At 36.4% G+C, this 27,157-nt stretch overlaps 1 protein-coding gene across 1 annotated transcript; it reads right to left on the bottom strand.

Moving 5' to 3' along the window:
• Nucleotides 1-1,566: 1,566 nt before the first annotated feature.
• LOC139126404 (uncharacterized) lies at nt 1,567-22,815 on the bottom strand. The gene is made up of 8 exons (XM_070692467.1): nt 22,718-22,815; nt 22,372-22,518; nt 14,809-14,997; nt 14,105-14,437; nt 13,479-13,708; nt 4,510-4,587; nt 3,387-3,455; nt 1,567-1,698 (listed from the first exon to the last, which is right to left on the bottom strand). The coding sequence occupies exons 1-8, from the start codon at nt 22,794-22,796 to the stop codon at nt 1,567-1,569; spliced, it is 1,257 nt and encodes a 418-aa protein (XP_070548568.1). The 5' UTR covers nt 22,797-22,815.
• Nucleotides 22,816-27,157: the final 4,342 nt, after the last annotated feature.

Raw genomic sequence — 27,157 nt, 5'->3', positions numbered from 1 at the left:
ATTCGTGTGTGCAGCTTTACTCAAGCATGTGGTGTTGTTGTGTGTGAGGGGGGGGGGGGTCAAGAATTTTTTATCATCTTAAAAGGGGGGTCATCAATTTTTCGGTACAACGGGTAGGGGGGGGGGGTTCACTTATTTTGACTGATGCGCAGGAAGAATTTGCCGGCCCACCCCCAGCCATAATAACTGAACGCTCCCTTATTTTAAACAAGCTCTAGCAAACATTCAGCCGTTCGCACGGGACGGTCTACCTCCGAACAGGCAGTGAGCGAGAGGCGTGACAGCGATGTCGCACGCGACGCCTGTTGACATGGTAGCTCTCAGTGTAAACAAACACTTAACTGATGCAGAGTGATATAGATATAACCTTGCTTTTGGTAACTGTTCATTTTCATTTTAGCATCTTTGCAGTCACCTTTGTATAGTAATTGCGTAGCAGTTCATCATCTCTGCCATTTAATTTCATTGTCGCTACTCTGTACAATTTGCTGCTCATATTGTTTTAGTGAGTCCGTGTTTTAAAAGGGTATTCATGAATATAAATAAATAAATGAATTAATATATATATATATATATATATATATATATATATATATATATATATATATATATATATATATATATATATATATATATATTATATATATATATATATATATATATATATATATATATATATATATATATATCGAAGTATTCAGATGTCCTCGTGGGAAATTACAGTGCTCAATGCAAAAGCAGAGCGTTATAAATAAACAGATTACTTCAAGTACAAAGTAATGAAATCTATTACTTAAGTTTCATGCATCTTGCAATCCTCAGATAGAGTGAAAGGATTACTAGCTCGACACTCTTACATATATGATTGGGACGAACCATTCTATTTGTAGGTAGTGTTAAAATTCGATAAATAATATTTGTTTTGGTGGCGACATTTTGAAACCAACTCAGAGCGTTTGTTTAACAGTGTAGATTTGTCAGCATTGATAATGTGTAGCTTTTCTGATATACAAAGATTACATCGCTTGTTCATGTTAGAGTAGCTCAATGCTTTATCAATAATTGACCATGAAATGTCAAAGTCTTGTCCCTTATTTCTTAAGTTCCATACAAATTTTGACAACTCGGTGTCGTTTTTGTATCTCTCGTTACGGAACGATTTCATGTGATTAGTATAGCGCGTCTTGAAGGTGTTATCAGTGAGGCCGATATAAACCCTCTCTCCGTTGTCCTCCATTGATACTTTGGCCTTGTACACCATGCCTTTGACTTGACAGTTACCCTTCAAGGGGCATACCGACTTAACCCTGCAATTGCAATCAGCTGGTTGATCCTTACGCTGTTCTCCGGAGATTACCCTCTTATTGTGTGATTTGATTATACTTGCCATATTCTTCATACAGCTATAACTCACTTTAATTGTGTTTCTATTGAAGATCTTGTGAAGTTTAGACCCCTTTGGAAAATACTTATCGACAAGAGGAATTCATCAGCTGTAATTGACTGGTTCAAGGGGATACGAGGTAAATCAAAATGTAGATTCATTACATTAGACATTGTCAACTTCTATCCATCTATCTCAGGAGATCTCTTGCGTAAATCGCTTGATTTTGCGAGAGAATATACTTCGATTTCTGATGAAGTGGTTGATATCATAATGCACTCGAGGAAGACCCTCCTTTTTGACGACATCACACCCTGGATTAAAAGAGAGAATAAGGATTTATTCGATGTGGTGATGGGCAGCTTCGATGGTGCTGAAATATGCGAACTGGTGGGTCTGTATATACTTAACACACTCGCCAAAAAGTATGATAAGAATCATATCGGCTTATACCGGGATGACGGGCTTGGTGTACTCAAAAATATCACGCCAGCAAGGCGGATAAGATCAGAAAGGAAATCACAAAGATATTTCGTGACATTGGCCTGAAAATCACGATCGAGAAAAACCAGAAGATTACAAACTTCTTGGATGTGACATTTAATCTGAACGACGGCAAGTTCTACCCGTATCGTAAACCAAACGACCAAACAATGTATGTCCATAAGCAGTCTAATCACCCGCCAACCATTATTAATCACATACCTGACGCAATAAGCAAACACATCTCAACAATATCTAGTGATAAGGGCATCTTTGATAAATATAAAGGGCGATACAATACAGCGCTAAAGGCAAACGGTTACACCGAGCAAATTGAATTCACCAAGACCAACCAATCAAGGAGGAGAAGTAATAACAGGAAGCGTCATGTCACGTGATTCAACCCCCCTTTCAGCAAGAACGTTGAAACTAACATCGGCAGGAAATTTCTCCAACTTGTCGATAAGTATTTTCCAAAGGGGTCTAAACTTCACAAGATCTTCAATGGAAACACAATTAAAGTGAGTTATAGCTGTATGAAGAATATGGCAAGTATAATCAAATCACACAATAAGAGGGTAATCTCCGGAGAACAGCGTAAGGATCAACCAGCTGATTGCAATTGCAGGGTTAAGTCGGCATGCCCCTTGAAGGGTAACTGTCAAGTCAAAGGCGTGGTGTACAAGGCCAAAGTATCAATGGAGGACAACGGAGAGAGGGTTTATATCGGCCTCACTGATAACACCTTCAAGACGCGCTACACTAATCACATGAAATCGTTCCGTAAAGAGATACAAAAACGACACCGAGTTGTCAAAATTTGTATGGAACTTAAGAAATAAGGGACAAGACTTTGACATTTCATGGTCAATTATTGATAAAGCATTGAGCTACTCTAACATGAACAAGCGGTGTAATCTTTGTATATCAGAAAAGCTACACATTATCAATGCTGACAAATCTACACTGTTAAACAAACGCTCTGAGTTGGTTTCAAAATGTCGCCACCAAAACAAATATTATTTATCGAATTTTAACACTACCTACAAATAGTATGGTTCGTCCCAATCATATATGTAAGAATGTCGAGCTAGTAATCCTTTCACTCTATCTGAGGATTGCAAGATCCATGAAACTTAAGTAATAGATTTCATTACTTTGTACTTGAAGTAATCTGTTTATATATATATATATATATATATATATATATATATATATATATATATATATATATATTATATATATATATATATATATATATATATATATATATATATATATATATATATATAATATTTGCAATTCCTGCTGTAAGGGAGATTGCTATGTCTTACCTTTATTCGTGGTATAAAGCTACATGTAAAATGTCATTCTCTAAGGTTTGGCTTTACGCTGTTACTTATAAGAGAATTTTAAATGCGCATATTAATAACCCTACCCTAATTTATACTAGATTCACATAGATTCCGTATGAACATAGGACCGAATTTAATGTCGAAAGATACCTAAAGACACTTACCACTCTTTCATCTGTTGAGCGTTTTGATTTAATTAATTTGGCATCATGCTTCGGTTCCTGTGAGTCAACCTGTATCAACAATAATATCATAGATGTATGTGACAAAAATTAAAAAAAATCGCAGATATACCCACTATTAGTAATGTAGAATATTTTAAGCAAGCCTAGATATGGCCGTAAATAAACACTATTATTTACACAATGCATTTCGGATACCGATTGGCTTCAGAAAAACAGTGAGTGTTGTAGACAAGACCGCGCAGCCCAATGAGGTAACAAAAAGTAAGAATAGCTTAAGAGACCCGCCATATGCACGATAAACGTCATCGGATTTAGAGCGTTCCCGAACTATATTTGCAATTTTATATTAAACAAAGTAAACAAACAAAATGGCTACCGCTCTCCTCCTTGGGAGCGATGTCGCCGATGTAAAAGTTGGAAGGGCTTTGTGGAACACAGAAATGTTTTAGGACAATAATGAACTAAACTGACACAGGTTTTCCATGAAGGCTCTTCAAAGTATTACAAGAATAATTTCTCTGACAAACATTTCCCTTAATCGATGCCTAGTAAAATAGATATAACCTTGCTTTTGATAACTGTTCATTTTTATTTTACCATCGTTGCAGTCCCCTCTGTACAGTAATTGCGTAGCAGCTCATCATCTCTGCCATTGAATTTCCTTGTCGTTGCTTTGTGCGATTGGCTGTTCATATTGTTTTAGTGAGCCCGTGTTTTAAAAGCGATTTCATAAATAAATAAATAAATAAATAAATAAATAAATAAATAAATAAATAAATAAATAAATAAATAAATAAATAAATAAATAGACGAATACATAAAAAGATAAGCGGCAAATGATGTTCATGAAATACATAAGAATGTGATCAAGTTAGAGAACATCGTTGAAATGTATTTTCAATTCCTGCTGTGAGGGAGATTGCTATGTCTAACATTGATTCATGGTATAAAGCTACATTTAAAATGTCATTCTCTAAGGTTTGGCTTTACGCTGTTACTTATAAGAGAATTTTAAATGCGCATATTAATAACCCTACCCTAATTTATACTAGATTCTGAAGCACACAGATTCCGTATGAACATAGGACGTAAAGACACTTACCACTCTTTCATCTGTTGAGCGTTTCGATTCAATTAATTTGGCATCCTGCTTCGGTTCCTGTGCGTCAACCGGTATCAACTATAATATCATAGATGTATGTGAAAAAATTAAAAAAATCGCGGATATACCCACTTCTAGTAATATAGTCTATATAAAGCGAGATTAGATATGGCCGTAAATAAACACTATTATTACATATGTACCACAGATTACCAATATGTTGGCAGTGAAATAAAGTTGGTATTTTCACAGACAGAGATAATATAGTCCCTGTATATTTTTTGAATTTTCTAAAAATGTTGACACGTTTCTAAGTATTTTAGCTTTTGATTGAGCTAATATTATCGATGCTTTTTAATATTTTACTAATTGCTTGCTTTCAGCAAAGTATTTCACGTGTTTTATCAACTTCAAAGCATTTCGAAAACAGGTCACGTGCCATTAAATGTTTACATAGAAAACCATGGTTAAGAAATTATTTCACGCTAAATTATGCAAATTAGTTATTATCCCGTACTACTTTCTATTGGTAAATATTGTTGCCGGTTCCTGAACAACAATAAATACTTAAGCGGATTGTATATCTGTGGTCTGGAAGAAAATAATTATTACGATTGGCAGAACTGTATTTATTTTGAACATTTTGAATTAGAATTTTATTATCGATGTGAAAATAATATCTCGGCACGGACGGAACAGAATACTGTGACTACGATGGAAGCGGTGTAACGGCGAAGGTACATCGAAGCATTGACATCTGCATGATTTGCTGCGGTCTCGACCGAAGACGTCAAAGCTCTCGTCAGGTTGCAAGAAAATAAACGGAAAAAAACCGTTACGGAAACGCGTCCCGAAGTTGCTGTCTTCAACGACTGGCTTCGGACAATAACAACGGGAACTTGTACCAGTCGAGCTTGACCCACGACCGTGACGTAAATCTTGCCGGTTTACGTCAGCGTACACAAACAGCCACGAAAAGTATCGATACCCGTGGCGGCCACGGCAAAGACAAATGTGATAGATCGGCTCCTCCGACAACGCGGCGATCAATACTTCGCAATCCTTGCAATGGTGTAGCCAGCAAGTTCAAAACCAGTTACCCGGGCTATTCTCAAATCACCGGAGGAGTCTTCAACTTCACATTCAACATCGCGGCCTCAGAAAACAACTCTTAACAGCGTCTTTCTTCGCCAGATGTCCGTACACCACCGTGTTTCATTCACGTAACCGTAGATCTGACAGCCGTACTCGGACTCCGATTAGTCTAATTTCGCGTACAATTTGGAAGTTTCAGTCATTCTAATTTTTATTACTATTGATCTTGTTACTCTAAATACCAATTTTGTTCACATGTATTTAAAATATGTAAGATTTCTGTCCTGAAACGTCTTTGTTTGTGTCTGTTTTTTTGTCTTAGGGACTGGACGTAAATTAGTATAAGAGAGTGACCAAAAATTTATGATCCTCCCCCAAAGCAAGGCTGAAAAATTTGTGACCCTCCCCCAGTTTCAAAAAAATACAATATTACAAATTGATCGAATCTTCAACGTTCAAAAATTGAGGTGGGGATTTACAACACAGGTCAATACAGATGGATACCAGCAAGGGATGTCTGCAAAATTTTTATTTGCTTCTGCTTGTGACAAGAACAAGTCTAGATATGGATGTCAGCCTTACCTAAGAATACTTTCAATAACATGGTGTCAGTCCCATTTGACCAGCCTGGGTAAAACTACTCTTGTAGAAAAAATCTCGATAATTCTATGCTACAGATTTTTCAGTACTTTTAATGAAAGGGAAACCCCTGATTTCTCTGCTTACACAATATGCATTTTGATTGTTATGATAATGGTTTAACATACTGTTTAACTCTTACACTGTTTAACCGTTTCACCACCATGGTTTGGCCCAATCCCATTGCTATCAATGGTGAGTGTGGACCTGTTTACAGGGAATTGGGGGTGAACAGGTTAAACTTAGTAAACCAATCACCAGATAAAGGAGTACTAGTATTCTTGTTTCCAGTGTGGTATGGGTGGATTGTTCTGGGGAACACCATAGGATAAACTCTATGATTAAATATATTCATTGTTTGATTTTATGCACAAGTTTGATGAAATGCTCTATTTTTCCACTTTGTCAGCACACTTGTAAATGTGGAACAAACCACAAAAACAGACTTCACTTGACACAAAAAAATGACACCACTGCTCAAGTGTCATCAAGCTAGGCTGACAAACTGAATCAACACAGAGCATATCATGCTAAAATACAGCAGCTAATGCTAAAAAATTCTGAAATCTTATGAATTTATATAACTCTGACCTGCAAAGTAAACAACAAAACCAACATCTTGTCCATACACCATTGTTTCAAATTACAGTGACTGACAGGCAAAACTAACAAAACAGCAAACATGGAATTTAGCCATTTTCATTGGCCATTAAAGGGACAAAGTCACTCATTTTTGACAAAATTTTGGTAATTTTAATTTCCGTTGAATATAATATGCTTTTCAGCTGCTCACTGAAATGGGCTCAATTGCAATCTCTGGTTGTCACAGCTCAACTCATATGCATGCATGGATATAACATGTGGTCACTTAATAATTTAATTTAAGGTATGTACCAAAAATTGTCACAGTAAATTTCACATGTTAATGTGCCTTATAAAAAGTGAGAATTGAATTGCAATAACCAGAGAGTGAGCATATTTCAGTGAGAATAATCTATCAAAAGAAATTTAAATGGCAAAATACTAATGTCAAAAATGAGCAACTTTGTCCCTTTAATTCGATACATATCTAGTAGAGATTCTTTTAAGGTAGCTTTCCACCTTTGCGACGACCTATTTTCAAACGTGAATTTTGCCATCAAGGTGTGTACTTTTACCCAAGTATTATATATCACCTGAAAGCTATTTCTATGAATTTTTTTGTTTTATCGAGAAAATTAGTGTGCGATGAATTTTTTTGAAGATCTTAGTGAAAGTGTAAAGAAAATGGGTGGTCTCACGTAAAAAGTTTAAGTCTGAGCGGATAGGGGCTATTGTTTAGGTGTTAACGGGCAATTGGTCTTCAGAATACTGGCTACAAAACCGTGTCTCAGATTTTTGAAAAAGGCCTTAGTTTTTTCACATCGTTGAGTCAAAGTTTATCCACCGATTAGTCTTACAATGCCGCCTAATTAAGCAGCAATAACTCGACTTTAAAAATCTTCATAAAAAAACTGAGACACGGTTTTGGAGACAATCTACTCGACAAACGTCTGTGAAAAATTGGTGAACTTCCGTTCACGCGTTCTCGAGTTAAACTCTTTTGAACGTGCTGCAATGTGACAAAATGCCGAACTGAGAAAAAGGCGATTTAGTAAATTGGTTCGGGTTTTTCCTTTTGAATGGCAATAAACAATGTACTCAATCGACAAAACACTAAAACCAGATAGTGAAATCAAAGTGTTCAACTTCAACAGTATATTCACTCATTGAAATCACTGTCAACGGTCGAAATGAGGCTAAAATGGGTGAATTTTGGGAGCGTTGTACTCTTTTTAGAGCGCAATCTACACAGTAGCTGATGAGTAAATAAACTTGGGGAGTGCCAGGGAAGGGATTATGCGTAATCTATTGACTGATTAGTTGTAAGGCTTAAATAGAGTATTAACTGTTCGACCTAACTGTCGGAACTGCTACGGCACCTCGATGCCGTCTACACGAGCGTTTGGACTTATTACCTCCATGACAAGCGTACACTGTAGTGTAAGTTTATGGCAGCATTCGATTCGACCTCGGAAATGACTCACGGCTGCGGAATGAAAGCGAGCCCGATGAGTGATATAGAGAAAACAATATTGGCTGACAACAAAAATATCTGCGTTTGTATGTGGATGTACATTTGCGGTGTCTGTGATCATGGAGATAAAAAGAACAGCTCCATGCTGTGATCCATTACGGTTAGAGTAACCGAGGATTCTAGTAAGCAGCCAATTTTTTAGATCTTCACGCGCCTTGAAAACCGATTAACACTAATCAAACTACGAGAATTTCTGAGACAATAGTTCGTCCTCACTCTGTACAGCATTTCTGTGGGTGAAGACCGTTTCTGGAGTCATTTATGCTAAGATGAGCCAATCGCCTGTCGGCGGCATAAAAGTCAAAGGAGAGAAGTTGAGAAAACATGAACATAGAGAAAAGTACGTCATTTCATCAAGCGCAAGTTGCATGCCATAGACCGCTCGTCAAGCGTCATACGTCACAGATAGATAACTCTCTGCTGTCGTTCGTATCCAACATGAGTACCATCGATTCCAGGCGAATATGATATCAGACCCGTCTTCATTACATGTAAATTTCAGGATTAGGATGGTGTTTTGCACTGTATTCAAGTAGTTAGCCCGTAAGCGTCTCATTCAATGGTTTACCGACCAATGATGACATGTTGATGAAAACTCAGGGCGATTACGTTATTACGTTGTGACGGTCAAATTCATATTGAAATTTGTCTTCGGTCCTGCAGCATTTTGGCCACTGCCATGATAACTGATAACAATGTTGTCGTGTCCATTCCCATAAAATCATTTGATTCACATTCGTCCGGTGTACGATGAACATTTGTTAGTCGACGCACAGTCCCTCTAGAGGGACTGTGGTCGACGTATTACCTTGTCAAGGTCGGTAACGAAATGGGACAAGGAAAAACGGGACCGCGGGATTGAAACGACTTCGACATTTCAGTTCACTTCCGTTGTGCCAAAACGTCTGCAAACCAAAGCAGCTATTGTTTTGTGGCGCGTGATTTCTGCATTGCTACGTATTTTGCCTTGGGAAAATTTCCTGTCGATGTCTTGAAGCCCATGCAATTTGTTTCCACCTTGTATTTTCTAATCCCAAGTAGTTCAAGAGGCGCGGTTTCTGAGATTTCATTTTTATTCATAAATTGTTCAACTCACTCAGTATTCTCATCGAACGGACAATGTCGGGTTTCTAGACCTTTTGGCGCAAAGTCGTTTCGGCCGCACAATTTCCGACGCCAAGACGTTTAGGCAACGCGACCAAAGACGTTTCGGCACTACCAGGTTGGGGGAACTCGTGCCAAATGTTACAAATCAAAACACTGAGAAGTATAGTGTCAGCATTCACATGCTTTAAAGTTTGTGAGAACATGGTGAAAAACCGTGAGGAAAGAGTTTCATATCATTTTCGATAGCAATAGCCGCCGACACTGTCAAAGTTTGAAAAGCGGCGCCTAAACGGCACTGTAAAAGTCATACTGGTCAGAACGCAAAGGTCACTCTTATGAATATGACTGGTCTGTCAGTTACTTATAAGTTTGAAGGGAAAAAAATAAATCGTAACGGGGGTGTCGAAATGTCTTGGGGCCAAAAGAAGCCGAAACTTCGGCCGAAAGAGGCCGAATGTTGAAGATTTGAAGGGTGTCTGTTGCGGTATTCAAGTGTTCCCGCTGTCACTGAGGCCGCCAGTGGAACGTACCATTTATGTATACGGGACAGCCTCTTCAAAGATGTTTAACATTACGAAACTTATCCACCACTCCTGGTGCTTTTACAAAAGCACAAAAATGTCCCAGATAAAACATTTAGTGTGTGGGCCATTTTTGTAATCTGAAATTGTACCGTCAACAGTGTCATAAGTCTGACCTTGTCCGATTGTGTCGATAAATTATGATCTTTTGGGAGCGGCCACCCCTATGAGAAAAACGGTAAGACCCATCTTCCGCCAGGTACACTCTATGGTCTTGACCCACGCAGTGAACGGTAGGTGTTAATGGGATTTTCAGAGCGGATGTTGTCCAAGTGCATGTGAATACTGTGACGCTGCTTGCTTAGCGTAATCCCTTGTCAATCAAGACTTAACGGTAGTCTCAAATGCCAAAATGTACACCTGTGCCTCTCGTACATTTTTATTCCAAAATTTCACCCAAAAACAGGAACTTCACGACCAAGATATTCTACACACAAGGAAGATCAATATTATAGGAATACTTTTCAGGGATAAAAGAAAAATCGTGTTTTTATCTCAAAATACCAAAACAAAGGCAGAAAGCTACCTTAATTCAAGTGTCAAGCAGCATGACCATTACACTGCTGAAGTATATTCAAATGGTGGCAATGAATATTTTTATAATTGGTGCATTGACAAGATTGTACTGTAAAATGTTGACAAAAATAGCTTTGTCATTCCAACTTTTCCCCACACAGAAACTGGGCAGTTTGGATTTTTCATACCTATCTTAATCCTACTGTTCGTAATGTTTATGTCGTAAACACATCTATCGCACACTTTTAACACCTTTCCCGGGTTCTTGAACCGGTTGGTCAAAATCGGCTGTTCTGGCCTTTTTGATCACCCCTCTTAAAATGCCTGGATAGTTGACTTGGAAAACAATTAAAATTAAAAGTTGAATGTAAAAATGTGAAGGAGGCTCCCCACCTAACTATCCAAAATGTTTTTGTGTCGAGTTTGTGTTTGATTCGTTGCAAAAATGTGTTCCTACATTCTAATCCGATTGTTTGTGTTAATAAAAATGTTTGTTTCGCCTCGGATATTTGTAGGAAAGTTTGGATTAGTGTGTACGGTAATGTATTGTTTGTGTGGGGAAAGCTTATGGCGAGACGCAGCCGGACCTATTATGTTACAAGTTGATAGAGTGGCCCTTTGACGCTTGCGTTTCGAAACCCGAGTGTGGTTTCTCATCAGTCGCCGTGTAGATTCTTTCCTTAGTTTGTGTTTGTGAAAAATTATTTTAATGCATTTTAGTGGTCTTGCTCTTCGAGTAGCGAGGCAAGTATATTAATGTTTGGGTCTCATTGTGAGTCCGTTTGGTGGTTCAGTTTGTTTGTTCTATGTTTCTTTACTTCAGTAAATTTTGTTTTGATTAGTGAGTCTTTTAGATTTTTGCCGAGGTTTGTGAATTTTTAGGCAATAAGTACCACTGCGGGGTACGGATTTTATGTTTTCTGGATCAAGATACTTACAAGTATCATGATCGATGTGTTTGTACTCGTACATTTTGTTTAATAGTTCGTGTACTTTGTTTACTGTTTGTTCTGTGTCGTCACTGGCTGGTTGTGTATAATACTTAGTGTTGCGTAATTGCCTTTCGCATTCGTGTACGTATAATCTTTTCTGTTGACAAAGACGAAAACCCGACCCTTGTCGAAGGGTTTTTATGGTAATTTGTCTACTGTTTGCAAGCTAGTTTATCGCGATTCTTTGGGCACGCGACATGTTTTGTTTCCTTGTTTGAAAGGGTATCTCTAGAAGTGAGAGTTAAGCAGCTTCAGATAGCTTTCAGGTTTTTGTAGTTTTTGCTGTTCGTGGAGTCCAATTTGACTTTTCTTTGAACTGGTGTTGTTGTGATTGTTTGTGTCTCATGATGTAGGGTAGTCACATTTTACGAACAGCAACAAATACAAAAACCTCAAAGCTATCTGAAGCTGCTAAACTCGCACTTCTAGAGATACCCTTTCAAACAAGGAAACAAAACATGTCGCGTGCCCAAAGAATCGCGATAAACCAGCTTGCAAACAGTAGACAAATTACACAGTGCCTTGGGGCAGCTTCTTCTACTTTGCACGTTGCACACCCTCTCAAAACCTTGTTACTCACCTATATATTTTTATTGAGTAAATGCGAATGAATTTTCAAAGAGGAGACTCGCAGTCCAGTTGCTGTGATGTACTTTAAGAAAAATTAAGACGTTTACAGGAAAATTCAGTTTAGGCTACCCTCGGCTTTTCAAGTAACCGCGAGTTACTGGTAGTGGTAGCCTGCGGTAACTTATGCACTCAAATACGATCACGGACGTACCACGCACGTACAAATACCACGATAGTAAGCTTACGATGTTTTGTGGGCCGCTGTGTTCATGTTTCATTCACAGCATTACCGACGAACATATCACTGCACACGGGCACGAGCTTTAATAGGCGGCTTCAAATTGTCCCTTTCCAATGAACGTTAGTGTTGTATTTGTAGTGACATGTGTGGAACCAACTAATTTGTCATGCTTTGTAAAGAGTAAGTGACATGTGTGGAACCATCAAATTTGTCCGCATGCTTTGTAAAGAGTAATTTTAATTCATTGCTCTCGTGTGGGGGGTTCTCAATCTGATGTAATCGCAAATCCTCAGATTTCCATCTGATATAAGTATGTACGTACACAAGAAAAGTAAACTCATGAATTTTAATAGACGGGGTGGCTAAGACCAATTTCATTCAAGATTGGTCACAGCCAACCCGTCTAAGTCTGTGTGGGGAAAAGTTGTCATGCAGCAAACAAAGATTTTTCTTTTAATGGCCGAAGTTTGAAGTGCTATGGAGTTTTTCATATATATGGATTAAAAGAAAACTGTATTCAACTACATTTTATAATTTCAGTATGTATAAGGCTGACTTTGAATTTTAATCTCTTATCAGTATTTCAACAGCGCTCCTTTCTACCGCATCCGGCTAGATATAAATACTCTATTTATCGTAAAGCCTTCACACAACTTAAAATCACCCAGTGTCAAGCAAGGTACGTTTTTTCTCACATGTACCTTCATTTACATTCTTCTTGACCAACATCCTTCCCGGGCATTACCTTGTCAATATTTATGAAGTGTGCATTTATGTCATTCGTAATATACCATAAAGCTTTGATTTGTAAAGATTTTTTTCTTATGTTAAAACGGATCTGATCCCCAGTGGACTTTTTAGCAGTACAGGATAAACACACAAAAACATTATCCGAGCCGCACATTTGCCTGTTAAGCGAAAGAGCCGTAAACTAGCCCATGATTTAATTTACAGCAAGTAAAATGTTGTATCGCAAAATCATCATTCTGAAAAAATAGAGAGAAGGAAATAGCAGAAAGCCTATATTTAGTGATGATTTGTTCCGAGTTCGAACGTGTGGTTAAATGTTATATGAGCTCTTCAATGATAAACACGATGATGCGTGTACTTACGCTTTGTCTGTTTTTACATCTTCTGCGCTTTATTATTTTAAATACGACGAACATTAGTAGCAATAGTACTACTACTGCTGCTACTGAGCCTCCAACGATGGCGCCAACTCTATTGATTTTCTCATCCGGAGAAGCTGATGGCGCTAATGGGGATACTGTCTGTGTAATATTCTCATCTGGCGGATAGGCCGATGGCGCCGATGGGGATATTGTGTGCGTGGTACTCCCATCTACCGGTAAGGATATGAATAAAATAAAGACCTCAAGTAAGTCAAGTAGGAGTCTAATATAAACCGGCTTTAACTATGTCTAAAGTCACTTTACCAGTATCTTATATATAAAAGTATTTTCCGAATAGTGGTGCTATATTTAAAAACAGATATTTAGCTTTGTTTTCTTTTCAACATGTTCTTTGAATACATTTGATTATCAAACGAGTGTTATGTAAATTAATACTTAGTATGAACTTCACTTCAGTTGGTTACGTATAACCTGAACTTTTGTGCCCTAAATAAACCGGATGTATTGCTTTCAAAGCTTAAGAAAGATGTTAGATTTTTATACCGTGTAAATGCAAGTGCTTGTGCTTTTGTCGTTTCAAGGCAAGACATTCAAGTTTTACTTACTTTCATCATCTTGAACCACCTCTATTGAGTAATTCCAGACGTTCGCATTTGTGTACGTCACTTGTATAGTGTAATTTCCATAGAATGAGAATTCACCGCTGAATGTCAATGACAGATAGCTAGAGTTAGCCGTGAGAAATAAGACATCCTCGAAAGAAGAAAAGGACAGGTGGCAATAATATGCGGTCCCTCTTTCCAACCAAGCCACTGCAATGTCGTCTTGTGATTCTGCCATGTGAAAAGTCACAGTTTGTGCATTTGATCCAAGGTGATGTATCACCGATGTAGATCTTTGCTGTCGGATTAAAACCTTCCATCTGGTTGAGTCATCGGCTATATGAGAGAAGACATGAGTTTTTACCATAACGTTTTGCTTAGTTTATTAAATGATCCATTCTTTAAAAAAACCTACTACTGAAATATTTGATTATTGTAATGTGTATACACTAGAAACATGTGCAACGGTCAACATTTGTTTCTATTCAGTTGTCCTGTAAAGATTACCGATATTTTCATTTTTTTTACCCAGCACGAAATGGTGAAACGCAAGAAGACACGTTCCATCTCTTGGGCTTTTCCAGCTGTAATTCCTCTGTTTTACTTGCCAACTGTAAAAATCCTGAACGAGCGAGTATATGGTGAATAACGCCCATATATCTTGCCGTGTAAGATACTTCATGAAATAAACCAAACGCTATACTTACGTAATAATTCAATGAAATATTCTGTAATAAGCTCTCTGGTATCCTTGCGCCAAAGCGTGTATTGTTTGCTAAAATAGTGGTAGTCACTTAGGTGCAGCATGTAGTAACCAAGAATGTCAATAATTTCATGGTCAATACGACTGTCCGTTGAACTACCGGTGCATCCCAGTATTGTAATCATTTCAGTCTCTGGTAGAAGTGTGTGTGTGTGTGTGTGTGTGTGTGTGTGTGTGTGTGTGTTTTGAGAGAGATAGAGAGAGGGAGAGATAGACGGACAGACTGGCTGTCAGATAAGGAGCTTCGCAATATTTATTTTAATATATTTGTTCCATGTTTACAAAATGGTAAAACACGCAATGTGTTATGTAGGTCATTTTATCCCGCTCCTGAGCTGAGTTTGATTAATCTAGGACTAAATTATTCCATTCGTGCAGTACGTTCTACAGTCAATTGTAAGAAATTGTATAGCAAATATAAAAAAGACTGAATCAAGCAATATAACCGTTTATGGAAGAGACAATTTCTAATATTAACGTGTTTGTTAACATCCCAGATGAAATTTAAGTATCTTTATTGATACAACTATATAATCTCCGACAGTAGAGTGAACAATACGCTTATTATAATAATAATAATAATATAATTGGTTTATTTACCCGATTTGAAAAAGTCAATTACATGACACATGAACTCGAGAGGGAGAAAATAACAATGTAGAGGGTAAATGGGGAGTCGGGAAATAGCTTACAGCTAGTCTAGCCCAAACCCCGTCATGGTAGCTTGTCTGAAAAAACAGTTAGCAAAGGGGGCTCATGATAACAATAACAAATAGTTCTTTAAGTAAATAAAAGAAAAGTGCTGAAATAATTACAATATCGTAGAAGATCACTAAATTACTACATGGCAAAAGTGAAATCTGTTACTGATTGATCAAATATTGTCTAAAAGTGTGTTTGAAGTTATGGAGAGAGTTTGTGGACTTTATATGGAAAGGTATGTCATTCCAAACTCTTGCTCCAGAAAAAGAAACAGCAAACTGGCCTGAATTTGTCATTGCATGATATGGACGTAGGTTTTGAAGTTGACAATTTCTAGTATTATAGTCATGGCAACTGACACTGAAGTAATCTGATAATATATGTGGTGAATGCTTGTGAATCAAGCTGTACACGAAGGTACCTAGAAGGAATTTATGGAGTTTAAAAACATCAAGAATATTAAGTTGAGAGAAACAAGGAGCTGAGTGGTCTGTGGTTGATTTGAACATCATCGTGCGAACAATCATTTTCTGGGCTGCTAAGATACAGTTTAAGCGTGTAGAGTACGTACTTCCCCAGACTTCTAGGCCGTAGCTGATGTGGGGAAGTATAAATGCATTGTACAAAAGTAACAAAATGTGTAAAGGTAAAATGGATCTGAGTCTGTACAAAATTCCACATTTCTTCCGAATAATCTTATTTATCTTATCAATATGTTCAGACCAAGAGAGATGCTTATCCAACAAAATACCCACAAAAGGGGCAACATCAACCTCTCTGATTTGCTCGTCACGGATGTAAACAGAACCCGAGACATTCAGTTTCTTACGTCGGCCTCTAAATATAATAAAATTTGTCTTACTCCTATTTATTGTCAGTTTGTTGGAATCACACCACAATTGTATATCGTTTAAGTAAGATGATACAGCAGTAAGATCTATAAAATCTGAACCAGAGTAAGTATGGAAAAGATTGGAGTCATCAGCAAATAAACGGAAATCAAAAAAAGGACAAGCATTTGGAAGATCATTTATATATATTAAAAATAAAGTCGGACCCAACACTGATCCTTGGGTACACCATGATGAATGCTAAATTTCTCTGACACATTGTCATTTAATTGAACAAATTGAGAACGGTTTGATAAATAACTTTGTATCCAGTGTAGGCAGGGGCCCCTAAACCCATAATGCTCAAGTTTTGACAACAAAATGTCATGGTTTATGGTGTCGAAAGCTTTACTAAAGTCGATAAATACCCCTAAAGTAGAATTTCCTTCGTCAATTTCATGCAACAAATAATTTACTAAGTTAATCAAAGATAACTTTGTGCTGTGCTTCTTTCTAAAACCATACTGATGTTTGTACAGTATGTTAAACTTATTAAGGTATGAGGTAAGCTGCTTGTTAACTACTTTTTCGATGACTTTACTGAACAATGATAGAATAGACACTGGTCTGTAATTCCCAACAAGTTCTCGTTCTCCCTTTTTAAAGATGGGCGTAACTTTGGCAATTTTCAAAGCGGTGGGGAACACACCTGTTGAAAAGGAATCATTTATAATATGGGCCAGAGGTTTTGAAATGACAATGGCTGCATCAATGAGAAGTCTCGGGGGCAAATTGTCCCATCCACTCGCTTTTTTGCCATCTAAATTTACTAAAAGTTGGTGAACCTCATACTGTGTTACTGGTTTGAGAAAAAAAGAGTGTGTCATTGGCTTACTTAGGTAATTCCTAAAATCGTTTGCAGAATGTGGAATATTTTTTGCCAAATTTTCACCAACATTTACAAAAAAGTGGTTAAAACCCCGTACAATATCAGCTGGGTCAGTCAAAATGTGTTCAACACCATTTGCCTCAACCTGTAGGCGGTCTGGTATTTTATCAGGGCTGGTTTTCTTACCAAGCAATTCATTAACAACACTCCACATATTGTTACCATTATTTACGCTGAATAAATTAGCATAGTAATTCTTTTTTGCATTCCTTAGAACGCTTGTGAGAATATTTCTGTACGATTTAAAACGAGAAACTGCCCTGGGATCATGGTGACTGGAGATAACTTGGGCGTACAATTTACGCTTGGTGTTAATAGATTTCTTTATAGCCTTAGTGATCCAAGGATTATTTTCCTTTTTGTTTTAACAGTTCTGACTTTCAAGGGAGCATGGCGATCGCATACCTGAGTAAAAAGATTGTTAAACAAATCAAAAGAAATGTCGACACTGCTATCACTGGTGTTAAAAACGCTATCCCAGTCAACATTACGTAGGTCAGAAAACAAAACTGTCACGATTATAACGCCTGAAATCTCTCTTATAAAATGACTTTACAATTGGTGAATGAATGTGAAAATTATCAAAAATACAGAATACTGGGAGATGGTCTGAGATATCTGCAATAATTGTACCAGCATTTATCTGACAAGAGCTAATATTTGTATAGATGTGGTCAATTGTTGACCTAGATGTACTTGTAAGCCGAGTAGGTAGTGAAATTAACTGCTCAAGGTGAAAACATTGCATTCTAGATATGAAGCTTCTAACATTGTGGTCTGATTTTGTAACATCGAGATTAAAATCGCCCATAAGGATACAATACTTTTTGTCTAATTTAACAGTACAAAGAACATCAGAAAGGCTGTTTTCAAATTCCTCAATATTAGTACCTGGTTTGCGATACAGTACACCAACAATGATACGATTTTTAGTACCACAGATTTCAAGCCATACTGATTCCGAATGCATTACATTGTAATTCAACAATTTATAATCGAGGGAGGAGTGCACATACGCACCTACTCCACCGCCCCGACCTGTGTTTCTACACTTAAGCTCAAGAGAATAATTTGGCATATGAAATAAACTTGGGTTATCAATTCTCCAAGTTTCTGACACACCAATAACATCGAACGTACCAGAAATACAGTGATTATACAACAGACGTACATCATCTATGCTATTACCAAGAGATCGAGCATTTACATGCGATACAGAAAAGGAGCGGCCGAATGTAGAGCTGAATTTATCATTTAAGGCGGAGGGTTCTAAGCATAATTATTAATTGCGAATATATCATCTGCATCATTTTCGTCACGGTCAAAGATCATTAAAAATAGAAAAGCTTACTGTTATGAACTGGACTGGTTCGAATGTGGCAGATACAGGGGTACAGAAGGAAAAAGAAGGAATTCATAAATAATGTTCACTACACAATTTTCTGCAAGTCGTCTTCATTATTGATGACAACAGGAGACGATCCTTCTTGCTTCCGCACATATATTCGTCCGTTAAATGTCCACAGGAATCTGTACTTCAGTGACTTTCGTTTTTCGTTAGCTTTCCCCATCAGGTTGCGTTTGAACGGCGTTAAATTCTCATTGATATAAATAAAGTTACTGTTCTTGTATCCGAGCGCGTCTGTTTTAGTTGAGTGGATCTTCTTTCTGTCCCGATTAGACCGTGTCACGTTTCTTTCTGCCGCTAAATTTGACGATAATTGGTCTGTTTGTCTTCGAAGGATTCCCTATTCTGTGTGTCACTTCAATGTCGTCAGCTTTTATGTCCGCATTGACTATCTTTATCACTTTTACTGCTATTTCGTCCGTCTTTTCGTTTGCCATCTCCGGAATACCATGTATCTCAATATTTTCTCGTCGACTATACTGGTTCTGTTCTTCCTGCTCTCTTTCTACCTGGGTTAGTCTCTTCAGCAGCATGCTGTTTTCTGCTTTCAGTTCTTTGTTCTCACGTTCGATAACATCTATACGGGTACGCATTTCTTCAAACATGGAATTGAAGTATTCCAGCGACTTGGTGACGTTATCTTGAGATGCCTTGACTTCATGCATGGTTTCTGAGAGCTTTGGTAAACATTTGACTTGCGAGGCGATTTTCTGGAGCTGCTCCTCTACACTCGAATCATCAACTGGTGATGAGACCTCCTTTCGCGTTGCTCTGCATTTCCTGCATAATGGCGATTCGTCAGGTGTGGAGGTCACATTTTTATTGGATCCACACTCACTACATTTACCAGGCATGGTTAACACTGAATATATTACTGAGAAGTATGTGATGGAAGCTGGACTTCACAATTGAATGCGATGGTAGTGAGTGAAGCAAACAAAGGCCATGAAAAGTTCGTAGGCAGAGCTCTTCAACATAAACTGAAATTGATCGGGTTTTCTGCCAACGTATGAAAAGATGAGCAAAAATCACCTGAGCGGCACCTAGGGATCTTCATAAAGCTGTTTGCAAAGTTTCAGTCTAAACTGAAAACGGAAACTGGGTGAATGACAGCATTTTTCTTCCAGTCGTCGTGATCAGCAGTTTTTATGGCGCCCTCTAACGTGTATTATATAATATATCATGTAATATACTTTTTCGATTTTCATCAAAATTATTTCATTGGATTATAAATTGCTGTGCTAAATATTGACTATATCGATTTACTCTAAATTAATTGGGCATATACAAAATTGCGTATATGATAGGGTCTAGATTACCGTATGAATACACAGTGTATGACTAACATTGCTGGTTGTACGGGTACGGGTTGTACGATTGGTTCACCTTTATGCTCGTCAAGCAGTCACAATTCAGGAGGTAAAGAAGTGTAAATCTATGCAAATCACCTGATTTTATGGCCTGTTCTTTTCTCAATTTTTCAAGATTTTAAATAAAGAATTTAACTCAACTCTGGCCGTGTCAAATCATCTGAAACTTTCACAATATATTCTTAAAATTCTATTAAACACAACAATTTTTCTGCGGCAATAAAGTTTTATAATAAGAGGCGTTTTAATTTTGTTTATCATGATTTTAATCACCTTATTGGAATGGAAGTCTTTTACCCCATTTAAAAATAAGGATGGAAATGCCAAGTAAAATAGTTGTTTGTTTCCACATATACTCTTGTCTCAAGTGAAATATTTAATTCCAGAAAATGGTATCTAGTTTTGTGACTTAAGGCTATTGTAGGGGCTATTTTAAAACACTAACCGTGTAGTACCTTGTTTTCAGAGTTTGTCATCTTTTTGTTGCAGTAGATGGTAAAATGCAGTGCAGGGGGAAAACCGGATATTCGGTTGCCGTGGCGACAATTTCAGGGTTAAAAATATGAGGAAATTTGTGGCAAAGATATCTATTGAACGAAAAGTCATACAACAACCGAATTTTTTCTGTAGCATTCAGATGTATATGTATTACAATATGAACCTAAATCTATGACTGTATAAGATGTCAATATAAATTAAATCATAGTCATCTCGGTAAGATTGAAAAATTAATAAATTTCACAACTTTCCGTCAAGTTTCTATTATGACATGATTGGATGACCTTGTTTTTTGAAGTTTGTTTTGTAAAGTATTTAATTTCACATATGTTGGCTGATTTTCATTGCATTCCAACCATTCTTTCAAGAGTTATTACTGCCACAAGAAACGAATGCAGTACAAAACACAATTGTTAGGAGTATTGGATTGAAATGTTTACAACATAAAGGTGATACTCATACTTCATGCAAAGTTTACGACCTCAAAATAGGGTATTGGACAAGTTTAAATTGTCAGTTAGAATTCTATTTATAAAAGCCTGGTTGTAATTGCTTTCTAAGTGAAAAATGAACTGTTAATTATCAAAAAAACATTGATTTTATAATCAGCATGATAATGAAATTCATGTGAGATTCTTTACTTGTTATGTATATGGACACCATAACGTCTAATATGGTTTGTTTTCTGGTTTAATTGCTATACAAGAATGAAAATCTTCATATGCCTTACAGTAATATCCACACAAAATATAAAACAGAAGCATTTGTTGCAAATTTCTTCCCGATTACTCATTGATCTGGCTTTTTAAGACTGCAATTAGTCTCAAACTCACAATTTCCACAACGCAATATTTTTACCTCTGAAAAAGCTGCTTCAATAAGCAAGCAAATGGTTAATACTTCATACATGATGCCATAATGCAACAAAGTTTTTAGGCAACCAAAAATAGCGATTTACCTGTTTTGAATATATAATTAGACTAAATAAAATTTGACCAGGGGTCAGTGGGAAAAAAAACGCGATTTTTCTCGATTTTAGTTAATATTTTTTGAAGAATGATATAGCTTATTTGAAAGTATACATGTCGAGGGTGACAATGAAGGAAAAAAATAAAATTAGATTTTTTGAGCATTTTGACCGACATTAGCCCAGACGATGGCCTAAAAATAAATTTTATCATTAATACCAAATTGAGATTTTCTACCCCAAGGATATATATCTCCTTCATTCTTTTCTTCGAGTATTGCCACAACACTAAGCTTTGAATTTTCTGCTTTTTGAAAATGTATAGTATAAGGGGTTTCCTTGTCATCTTTGAAAAAATAACTGCGTTGGTAATATGTAGCCCCACCTTAACATGCAAGTTAATTTGTGCATTATGAAAATTGATAAATTAATTTCGATAAAACAACAATATGACACAAATGTGATATACAAAAGAAATTTGTAAAGTAATTTATATATATATATATATATATATATATATATATATATATATATATATATATATATATATATATTAAGTAATTCATATATTATCACATGTAGCCTGTCCCTCCAATCAAAGATATGCGTTGGATTGCTTAGATTCTAAATAAAGCTTTGACGAGCGAGTATATTGCGATCAAAAATGGAGAGAGAAAGATGACTCAACGAAACAGAGCACTCGAAGAAAATAATGCTCAACGAGAAATGCATTTAGATGCTTTGATATTTTAAACTTTGGTCTGTGAATATAAAAAATCGTACCTTTGTCAGTTCGGTTCACGCACAGTGATGGTGGATTAATTCCTTGTACCAGTAAACTGCTATTTAGAAGAAGAGAATGGTCTTTCGAAAGGTAAATGTGGGTGTTTGGTTGTCCAATGACTACATACTGACCTTTGTATATGTGACCTAAAACGAAGAGATAACTGGTATATTTACTGAAATATTTCATCATGTACATCTTACAAAGCTGCCTGCAAAACAATGTCAGTATACAAATAAATCATAAAAAGTTCTCAGCCAGGGCTTGAAAATTGAATTATGAAAAAATACGTGAACAGTGAAAGCCATAGCACAAAAGTGAGTTCCAAGATAGAGATATCATTACCTGTGAGTCTTGGACAGTAATAAAATGAGGCATCCGACGGAAAAAATGTTGCCAATGCAACAAAGAGTTCCAGGATCATTGTTCAAACTTATTTCAAAAACCACCTGTGGAAACAATAAATCATACTAATAACACACAGAAAACACGTCTACTGGAAAGTGCGTTCGAAAAAAATAAGATTCGAACTAATTTGGTATAATTGGATCTTTATGTTTTTCAAATTTCTCAAAAGTATAAGGTGCCCTATAGCTGAATGCTGCGATATTAAAAATTACTGTCTCTTAAAAACAAGTGTGTAACTTAAAAAGAAAAGTAGATGAGCTCACATTTGTAGATTAAATCGACATTATTTCACCATCCAATTATCCAAAATTGGTTCCAATCTTGCTAAGGTATTTATTTCGTCATATCCATGTAGTACAATATATCTCTGTGTCTCTATGCCTCTATGTGTGTCTCTCTCATAATTATAATCCTATGGTATTTTTCTCTATTTGACGTCATCGTAGAGGAGTATTTTTTCGCGGAGCCGTACAACTTGGAGCCGAAGTATTTGTTATATGAACAGTCTTCTTATTTTTCTTTTGAAGTGGATAAATCAAAATTATTATCACAAATTGCATAATTTTGTCACGATTTGTGTTTTATTTACCCGGATTACTTTCATTTAATGAGTGAAGCGGCCCGTCATCTAGGAGATATGCAAATAGTTTACAGGTATAGTTTTATTCATAAATCCGATCAAATTGAAATTTTGATACACTGAATGGTATCTCCACCAATCAGACATACGGATTTGGTCACGTGAGCATGTCAATTATTGTATCTCGCTGTCCCGACGCGCGGGGTACGCCATGGCAAGTCGGCCAACGGCGGACGTAGCTTTTACCGCGCTTGTGACTGATAGTCATAGTATTTTCAGTTATTTAGAATATTTACAAATATTTTATGAAGTATATGAAACGACGATGGAGTAGTTCTCATTCTTTGAGAAGCCGCAGCTTTTAAAAATATCACAAGTTTAGGACGATGGCGAGCCCTGTTACAACCGATAACGTAGTAACTAACCGATAACGTATCAAACCCGATAACGTAGTAAAAATTTACCGATAACGTAGTAAATCAACCGATAACGTAGTAACAAACCGATAACGTAGTAAATTTTTCTAACCGATAAGGTAGTAAAAATATACTGATAACATAGTAATTTTTCCTAACCGATAACGTATCAACAAATTTACCGATAACGTATCAATGAACCAATAACGATTAAATCAAGCAATTCCATAGAGAAGTCAACCATTACCGTATCAAAACAACCAATAACGTATCAAGTAAGTGAAAATATCTGATTAAGCGAGTCATGGGGAGCGATAGAACGATCGATTCATAGAAGGATAGATATTAGATAGAGAGAGAGATAGACAGACAGACAGATAAAAAGATAGATAGATAGATAGATAGATAGATAGATAGATAGATAGATAGATAGATAGATAGATAGATAGACAGGTCGATCGATGTATCGATAGTTAAATCGATCACTCAATCGATAGATCTATCTATCTATCTATCAATATTTGATAGATGGTCGGGTGATCGATCGATCAATCGATCGATAGATAAATTGATTGGCAGTTCGATCGATAGAACGAAGAATCTATCAATTCGATAGAAAGATAAATCAATTAATCAATAGATCGATCAATCGATTAGATAAATTGGTTAATAGATATATAGATAGATCTATAGATCGATTTGTTATCACATTGCCTCGTACTCAATTTTGTTTTCTACAATTTATTTTTTCCGTTTAGCTTAAATTGTTACAAATTTCTGCAGAAACAACTTTCCAACCCCATTCCAGAAGTGTAGCAACATTTAGATCAAGTTAGTGGTTCGTACTGCAACAAAAGTTAGACAGGCAAATCGCGGGAATACTCTGCTTCGCATATAAATGTGATTATCACAAAACATTTTTTTAACAAAGTAATCGGACCAGCAACAAAACGAAAGAACCTTTTTTCCTTCGGGACTGTTTTTTGGCTGTAGCAGACCAATTACAATACCGCAATCACCGACAGCCAACATCGCAAATTTCGCACACATATTGGATACGTCACCGATAGAGGTAACTGCGTATAAGTGATTAACCAAAGAATATTAATGATTTATTCGTACAATTGACGATATTTCATGTTATTGAAAATATCTCCATCTGGCGTATTTGAAAAAGGTAAGCATATCAGTGATTAATATGCAGGAACCTAATATATATGTATTAGTGAACTCTGGTAAGGCCAAGAAAAATAAAAAGTTTGTTTCTCATCCTGGACATATTGCAAAAATGATGAGGTGACGCGGTTTGTTTTTCTTCTCAATTATTTTATTCTTCAACCTACAAGAACGCAAAACATGAAAATGACAAAGGAATGCACGCAGAAATAAATGCACAGCAGTGTTGCTTTGGTATTTTTGTACAGCAACAGTTCTGAGGTTTGACTTTTAGTTCAGTAATGCAGTTTTGTCAACTTAATATAACAGTGACATGTGTATAATTCTGAATGGAATGTCAGTTATTTTGTTTACAGTTCTGTTTTATGCAGCACTGTGTAATGCACTATCGTCGCGTGTTTTGTGGGGTTTTTTTCATTTTTTCCCAATGAGCAGAAAAAGGTTGACATGGCAGGTCTCAATTGATTAGCGCGAGGATGAGAAACAAACTTTTTTATTTTTCTTGGCCTAAGCGGTTTTTTTTCTATTAGTACTATACTATGTACTACTACTCAATTATTTTGCGATGTCTTTGTAATCCTACTTCAAAAAAAAACGTGACTTGATGTGAATCACGACAGAAAGGATGAAAAGGAAAGAAAAAGTAATATGTTGTCTACAAAATCTGTTGACTTGGCTTGTTTACAGGAGTAACTTGCACAATTAATGAATGTTGATTATAAGGAATTCAATTGATTTACCTGAGAGTTACATAGTAATGAGAATTGAATGAGAGTTATATTGTAAAGGCTTATTGTCATTTTGATATAATGACGTTGCAAGTAACGAAATTTTATAATCGGTCAGGTTGGAAACTTTTTTCCAAGTCTTCCAAACTTTGAGAGTGTGTCGATAAAGACACTCACATGTGTGTCGTATCTTGAATTCATCCTGCAGGAATACATATTAATTAGTTCGCATTTCCTAAATGGATGAAATTCGATTCATGATCTCTGAGTAATATCACGAAAACAGTATACTCCAAGTATATGTAACCCTTAAGGTGTGACTGATTGATTTTGACAAAAAAACGAAAGATACAACACTCATTTAAATTCAGTTAGTTTCCATTTGTTGATACTTTATCGGTCGATTGATAATTTATTTGTTGACTTGATGCATCATTAGTTGATTGGAATCTTTTCTCTTTGACTTGGCAACGTTATTGATTGATTTGATATATAATTGGTTGATTGAATACGTCATCGGTTGATTTGATACGTTATTGTTCACTTGGCTACATTATGGGTTGATTTGATACACTATCTCTCTATTTATCTATCCGTCGATCGATCTATCTATCCATCGATATATACATACATACATACATACATACATACATATATATATATATATATATATATATATATATATATATATATATATATATATATATATATAGATATATATATATATAATCTAGATATCGTTCTGTTAGTTGAGCAATCGATCAATTCATTCAATCATTCAATCGATAGAAATATGGATCAAATGATAGATCAGTGCATCGATCGATCAATCGGTAGATCTATCGATTTATCAATAGATTGATCGATCGATCGAAGATAGATCTATCCCTATGAATCTATTCCCATGAATCTCTTGATCCAATACATTATCAGTTGATGTGATACGTTATCGGTAAATTTGTTGATACGTTATCGGTTAGCAAAAATTACTACGTTATCGGTAAATTTTTACTACGTTATCGGTTAGAAAAATTTACTACGTTATCGGTTCGTTACTACGTTATCGGTTGATTTACTACGTTATCGGTTAATTTTTACTACGTTATCGGGTTTGATACGTTATCGGTTAGTTACTACGTTATCGGTTGTAACAAGCCCGAACTGTTCCGTTCGATGACACACAGAGAGTACGCTTGTGGAAGGCACAGCGCGAACGCTGCTGTCACCGGTCTCCGCCGGTGTCAACTTGTCAATTCAATGTTTTTATCTTATCGACTTTGATATTTGCCACGACACATATATCGCCCGTATATACATCCTAATTTTGTCACTCGGCGGGAACACTGTTCTGTTGTCAGTTTTGTCCGAGTCAACTTTCGAAATATAATGTATTCCTCAGCATTGCAGGCAGACTTAGGTTACAGCTCGACAGCTTATGTCTTCACTACAGCTCTGCGCTGCAGGTTTGATTCCGAAC

The sequence above is a fragment of the Ptychodera flava genome (assembly GCF_041260155.1).
Source record: "Ptychodera flava strain L36383 chromosome 3 unlocalized genomic scaffold, AS_Pfla_20210202 Scaffold_27__1_contigs__length_13241970_pilon, whole genome shotgun sequence".
NCBI lineage: Eukaryota > Metazoa > Hemichordata > Enteropneusta > Ptychoderidae > Ptychodera > Ptychodera flava.
Note: the sequence above shows the minus strand (reverse complement) of the source record. Positions and strands in the feature narration are given on the sequence as shown.

What these genes read in the sequence shown, in the direction of transcription:
- LOC139126404 (XM_070692467.1), bottom strand. Translation starts at nt 22,796, where the DNA reads ATGATCCTGGAACTCTTTGTTGCATTGGCAACATTTTTTCCGTCGGAT. An exon ending in TTACTGTCCAAGACTCACAG is followed by an intron (nt 22,519 to 22,717) that starts GTAATGATATCT and finishes TCTTCGTTTTAG; the next exon opens with GTCACATATACAAAGGTCAG. An exon ending in ATATTTCATTGAATTATTAC is followed by an intron (nt 14,438 to 14,808) that starts GTAAGTATAGCG and finishes TCTCTCATATAG; the next exon opens with CCGATGACTCAACCAGATGG.